The sequence below is a fragment of the Sipha flava genome, unplaced genomic scaffold (genome assembly GCF_003268045.1).
Source record: "Sipha flava isolate LNK unplaced genomic scaffold, YSA_version1 334_pilon_pilon, whole genome shotgun sequence".
NCBI lineage: Eukaryota > Metazoa > Arthropoda > Insecta > Hemiptera > Aphididae > Sipha > Sipha flava.
Genome location: NW_020273025.1, coordinates 1,696 through 7,735, shown reverse-complemented (window position 1 = coordinate 7,735; position 6,040 = coordinate 1,696). Strand labels below are relative to the sequence as shown.

Sequence of the window (6,040 nt, the reverse complement as noted above, 5' to 3'; positions counted from 1 at the left end):
CTGTTAACTCTAATAAAAATAACAAATACAATATTTCATTTCAATAACTAATTACAATTTAATAATTAAAGAAAAAATAAATAATAATTTATTTTATTATTACAATGGGCAGAAATTATGAAAAATATAATTTGTTAAAATGACAATAATTAACAATTGTGAATGGAATAAGGCAAATAATATTAGACATAGATCATCCGTCTCATCGTTGCTCCCGTCGCGGTATGGCGCCAAAAAATATTTAAATTTAAATGGTTTTTTATTTACAACAATTTATTTTATAACATTAACCGATGGAATACTGAGATCTGCTAAAGTTACAATAGTTTTTGTACACTATCATTTACGTTTAAAAACGATTTTTACTAAAACTATTAAGCTATATTAGTTAAATATTACATCAACTCTTCTGTAATTGCATTACCCATCCACAGAAATTAATTTAATATATTTTATACTTTTCAAAAAATACAAATATTATTACAATATTTAAATACCTATATAAATGTAAATATTCATATAAATACATTTAAAAATTTAATGTATGGCTATTATATATATATATATAGAATCATAAAGGAAGAAATTGATAATAATAAAAAAAGAGCGGGAATTTTAATCATAAGAGTTTATAATTTGAAAATGGTTTGATAACTAATCTATCAATTGTCTGTCGGTAAATAATTGTTATTTTTTCAACATTTTTAATTGTTTTTTTTTTTGTTTTATGATTATTTTTATTTATTTTTTAATAATTGTTTTAATAACCAATTATTGAAATGAAAAGATCTCATAGTAAAATTCAAAAGGTATGTATGAAACACACCAAAAATGTATATTATATTTATAAAAATGTTGTTTTTAGGTTGAATCTTGTTCTAAGCAAATTAAAATTACCACTTTATTCTCACGTATTTCACATGAGCCATCCAAAATTGAAAAGGCAAATAATGATAATAAAACACCTATTATGAAATCTTTGCCAAGCCCGATTTCAAGTCCAGATATTATACCACCATCTCCAATATTAAAAAAAAAATCAATCAAAGCAAAAAGAAGTTTAAATTGTAAATTAATTGATGACATAGATCTTAATAATAAGTCTTCAAATAATGTTATTATCTCCAAAAAAACATTAAATTTATCTACAAATACTACAGAACATTCTAAAATAGATGACCATGATGTTGATAGTCAGTCTTGTAATGGCACAGAATCAATTGCAAGTACGATTTATGATGACACTGACTTTTGTTCTGATATGTTCCTTGATGATTGGACTGACTCTTGTTCTTCGCCTTTTAAGTAATTATTTACATTTTTATCAATTGTATAATTTTATGTTAGAACAATTATAACAATGATATAATATATTTTTTTTCTCAATATATTAGAGATATTGATTTGACCATACCACATAGATGTATTATAAAATATATTGTAAAAGAGGTAGGAAAAATTTGTTTGTCTTTAAATTCTTGCAAAAGTAATCACACACAATGCGTATGTTATCTCAGTGGTATTTGGTAAGTATATTATTTTAAATTAATAATATGATAATTATGTATAAATTCTTGAATTTATATTTGCATTTATAATAATTTAATTTAGGTTTAAAATATATGTTTTTATAATTTTATATATCCAGGCTTCATAGCTTATTTGAAGTAGGAGATATAGTGACCGTAATGGCAGAAAAATTCAATGATCTCTGGTCAGTAAATAATGATTATGGTTTTGTTACTAGACACTCAGACTTTTTGGTATCCGGTACAACAATTGTTGGATCATTATTCTGTTCACGACGTTCAGTTCTTACTGATATATATAAGGGTCTTGATTGTTGTCCGGCTAATATGGTTATGGGAACACTTCTCCATCAATTATTACAAACTGTATTAATATTTTTATTATTTTCTAATTTTTTATTATTTAATGTATTCAGATAATTATTTTTATTAGGTACTAAAAAGAAAGCAATTTAGTTACAATGGCATTCAAGCTGTAGTAGATGAAATGATTAACAGCCAAGATTTTATCCATACATTATATGAATCTGATATGAATTTAGAAATAACTAAAAAAGAGCTAATGGATTTCATACCGAAAATCCAAAGTTTTGTTAGAAATTATGTGGCCGGTTATCAAACGTAAGTTACATTTTCTTTACATAATTCCTAAAAAAAATAATACACATTACCATTAATTAAATTTCTGTTTACATTAGTATGCTAAAGACTAAGGAAAAAGTACTTAATGCTAATTTTACTAATTTAGCTTATTATTTTGTGTTAATGTATTTTGATGTTCATATTTTTGACAATGACTTGTAATATAATAAATAGTTTCTTTTTTAATGTTGAAATAAACAAAAAAATTAAAGTTATAAAAGTAAATGCAAATTATAAGTTTTTTCTTTGATTAGTGGGAAAGATAAAAAAACTTGGAATGGTGAAATAATGTCAGTTGAAGATATAGAAGAAAATTTATGGGTACCTGAATTTGGTGTTAAGGGTAAGGTAGATGTAACTGTACTAGCAAAATATGATGGTAAATGCAAAATAATGCCAGTTGAGTTGAAAACTGGACGAGCTTCTGGAAGTGAAGAGCATCGTGGTCAAGTGATATTGTATGTAATAATGATGGCAAAATTAGGCATGGATGTAGATTCAGGCTTATTGTTATATCTCAGGTAAATATGTATATAATTGGATAATGATGAAATACTTTGTTTTATCAATAATACATTTTGAATATGTAGAGAAAATGTTTTAACCCAAGTCAAAGTTGGACATAAAGAAAAACGAGATTTAATAATGCTACGTAATAGACTTGTGCACTATTTAAATGCAAATAAAGTAATTTCAGATCCTAATGATAACTATATTCCAACATTACCTGAACCCATAAATCATCATAATGCTTGCTCAAAATGTTCATATTTGACTACATGTAGTGCTATTTTAAGGTGAAATAATTATATTAACTGTTAAATGTATTTAATTTTATTGATAATATGTTTATAAAATAATTGTAGTAAAGAAGGGTTTGATAAACTGGATAATCATAATCCGTTAAAAAGTTTAGGCCCTCAAGCTATAAGCCATTTAAAACTTGAACATATTAATTATGTCATGCAATGGACAGCTTTATTACAGTTAGAAAATTGTATTGAAGACACTAGAGATAATTTAACTGCAAAAACTAGTGACATATGGACATTACCAATTAATGAACGGTTAGTAATAAAATATTTCAGATTTTTTAATTTCTTATATAGTATCTCATCAGATCAAAAACAGAATTAAAAATGTTGAAGTGCATTAAAATACATGTATGATCAAATATTAAATGCTAGTGCAATTAAAACCATAACAACAATAGCTCATAGTTAATAATCTATTGTCAGATAAGCTTATGCTACAAGCTATTTTATTTGATATATATTATATTATTATATATTATATATTATTGTATATTCATAATAATTAGATTGATTTTTAAATTAATATATTTTTATAAAATAACTATTTTTTCATTATTTTTAGGGACCCCTAAACTATCTTTTGTGATCCCTAGCTTGAAAACCTCTGTAAGTGTATAGAACCTATTTTTTAATTGTTTTCAGTGAAAGCCGTGGACATTGTATTTCTTCATTGATTGTTATAAAAGCTGTTAAAGAACAAGGAGACCGTTATTATTTACACACAATGAAAAAATCAGACAAATCTAATAAAAAAAGCTTTAAACTCACAACATTTTCTGTAAATAATTATTCAATAATTAGTACAGATGATCGAAATGCAATCGCTACAGGTTTTATTTCTGATATTACTGACACTTCAGTGGATCTATTATTAGATAGGTAAAATAAAAGAAACTTTAATATTAAATTTGTGTTAATTACACTAATTTTTCAGGGATTTAACTAAACTCAAACCATCATTATATCATTTAGATAAATATGAATCACAGTCAATAGTAGCATTTAATTTTTCTAGTTTAGCTCTATTATTAGAACCTAGTGAAAATTCAGCACAATTAAGACGATATATAATTGACAAAGAAATACCAAAATTTTTACCAATCAAAAGCAACATAGATTTTTTTATTAAAAGCTCTGGATTGACTTTAAATTTAAATTTTTCCCAAAAATCAGCCATTATCAAGGCTTTAATTGCTGAAAACTATGCTCTAATTAAGGGTATGCCTGGAACTGGTAAAACATCAACTGTAGCTACTCTTATTCGATTACTTGTATTGATGGGTCGGTCAGTGTTGGTCACTTCTCATACTCATTCAGCTGTTGATAATCTTTTGCTATTGTTGCATAAAAATGGAATTGATTTTTTGAGGTTGGGTTCAAAAACTTGTGTTCATCCTGATTTATGGGAAAAATGTGATAAAATTGTTTCTCAAAGTTGTGATTCAACTGACAAATTATCAAAGTTATACAATCAAGTGGTAAAGTCTTTCATAAATGCTTTTTTTATGTTTTCTCAAACTAAAAATATGACCTACAGAATGTTGTTGGAGTGACTTGTCTTGGATGTGGACATGCGTTACTTCAAAAACGTAAATTTGATGTATGTATTGTGGATGAAGCCACCCAAGTAGTACAGTCATCAGTCATAGCTGCTCTTCATTCTTCTAAGGTATTTGTTTTAGTTGGTGACCCACAACAACTACCACCTCTAATCAAGAATAAAAAAGCAAAGTAAAATTAAATTTTTATACTAATAATAATACATCTAAAAATAATTATTGTAATCCTGATGTTTTCAGAGATTTAGGTATGGATATCAGTTTGTTTGAAAGATTAGATAGGCCATCTGTTACTGCTGTTCTTCGTGTTCAATACCGAATGAATGGTCCTATAGCAGAACTTGCCAACAAATATACTTATAATGGGAGCTTAAAATGTGCAAATGATGCTGTAAAGTATGCAACAATAAAACTCAAAGAAACACATGTAAGTTTGAATATTTTGAGTATTTTGTCAAAATAAATTAATGTAATTTAATTATAGGTTAAAGATGAATGGTTGAAAAATATTGTATCATCAGATTTAAATAAGTCTGTTTTACTTTTGGATACAGGAATTGTGAATAGTAGTTCAACAGACACAAATCTAACAGAAGTGAAAATTATCAAACAAATAATTTTAATTTTAATTCAAGTAAATTTATATCAATAATAAATGTATTATTGATGTTTTAATATTGTTTTTCATTTCTGTTAAATAGGGTGGACTTACAGAAGAATCAATTGGTGTCATTGCTCCTTACAGAGCCCAAGTAACACTTTTGAAAAATGAAATTTTGATTGTGAATCCCGACATTGAAGTAAATACAGTTGATCAGTATCAAGGACGAGACAAAGAAGTTATAATATACTCTTGTACAAAGAATACTGTTGCCAAAGTAATTAATTCAGTAATTATATATTAATTTTCTCTATTAACTATGGTCTACTATATTTTAAGGATGTTGGCATATTGAGTGACAAAAGAAGAATAACTGTGGCTATAACTAGAGCTAAGCATAAATTAATTATAATTGGTGATGTAATGAGAATGAAAAATTACGAAACATTCAATAGCTTATTTAGCCATATTACTAATATCATAAAACTACCTCAAGTTTAAAATCTTAAACTGATTTAATATTTTATAATAATAACTGATAACCTTTTTATGTATATTGTGATGTAATTTTTTTGCATATTTTTTTAGTAAGATGTCTTTAAATTATTACATTTTCATTAATATCATTCTCAGTTTTAGAATACACATTAATTATTATAATAATAATTATATTTTTTAATAATAATATGAAACTTATTACCAAAAAAATAAACAAAGTGTTCAAATCAGCTATTTTATATTTTACGATGATGTAATATTACCTAATCCTAATCTATATTCAATAAATATTGAATACATCATGTAATTTTAAATGCGATTTTTGATTATTCATGACATAAATATATTATTGTATTCTGTAACATTGTAACATAAATAACTAAAATTTTCTAGATC

The 6,040-nt window shown here is 25.2% G+C and overlaps 1 protein-coding gene across 1 annotated transcript; it reads left to right on the top strand.

The window, feature by feature from the left end:
• The first annotated feature begins 697 nt into the window (after nt 1-697).
• Nucleotides 698-5,794, top strand: LOC112687191 (DNA replication ATP-dependent helicase/nuclease DNA2). Its single transcript, XM_025559768.1, has 15 exons — nt 698-809; nt 866-1,305; nt 1,395-1,526; nt 1,649-1,895; nt 1,963-2,150; nt 2,426-2,692; nt 2,762-2,968; nt 3,038-3,238; nt 3,629-3,865; nt 3,921-4,464; nt 4,524-4,717; nt 4,786-4,972; nt 5,030-5,179; nt 5,247-5,423; nt 5,486-5,794. Exons 1-15 carry the CDS (start codon nt 780-782, stop codon nt 5,645-5,647), a joined length of 3,363 nt encoding a protein of 1,120 aa, XP_025415553.1. The 5' UTR covers nt 698-779; the 3' UTR covers nt 5,648-5,794.
• The last annotated feature ends 246 nt before the right edge of the window (nt 5,795-6,040 follow it).

Bases quoted from the DNA above. Each gene is read 5' to 3' on its own strand.
- LOC112687191 (XM_025559768.1), top strand. From the start codon at position 780: ATGAAAAGATCTCATAGTAAAATTCAAAAG. The intron at 1,306-1,394 runs GTAATTATTTAC...TCAATATATTAG, and splicing joins TCTTGTTCTTCGCCTTTTAA to AGATATTGATTTGACCATAC. The intron at 1,527-1,648 runs GTAAGTATATTA...TTATATATCCAG, and splicing joins TGTTATCTCAGTGGTATTTG to GCTTCATAGCTTATTTGAAG.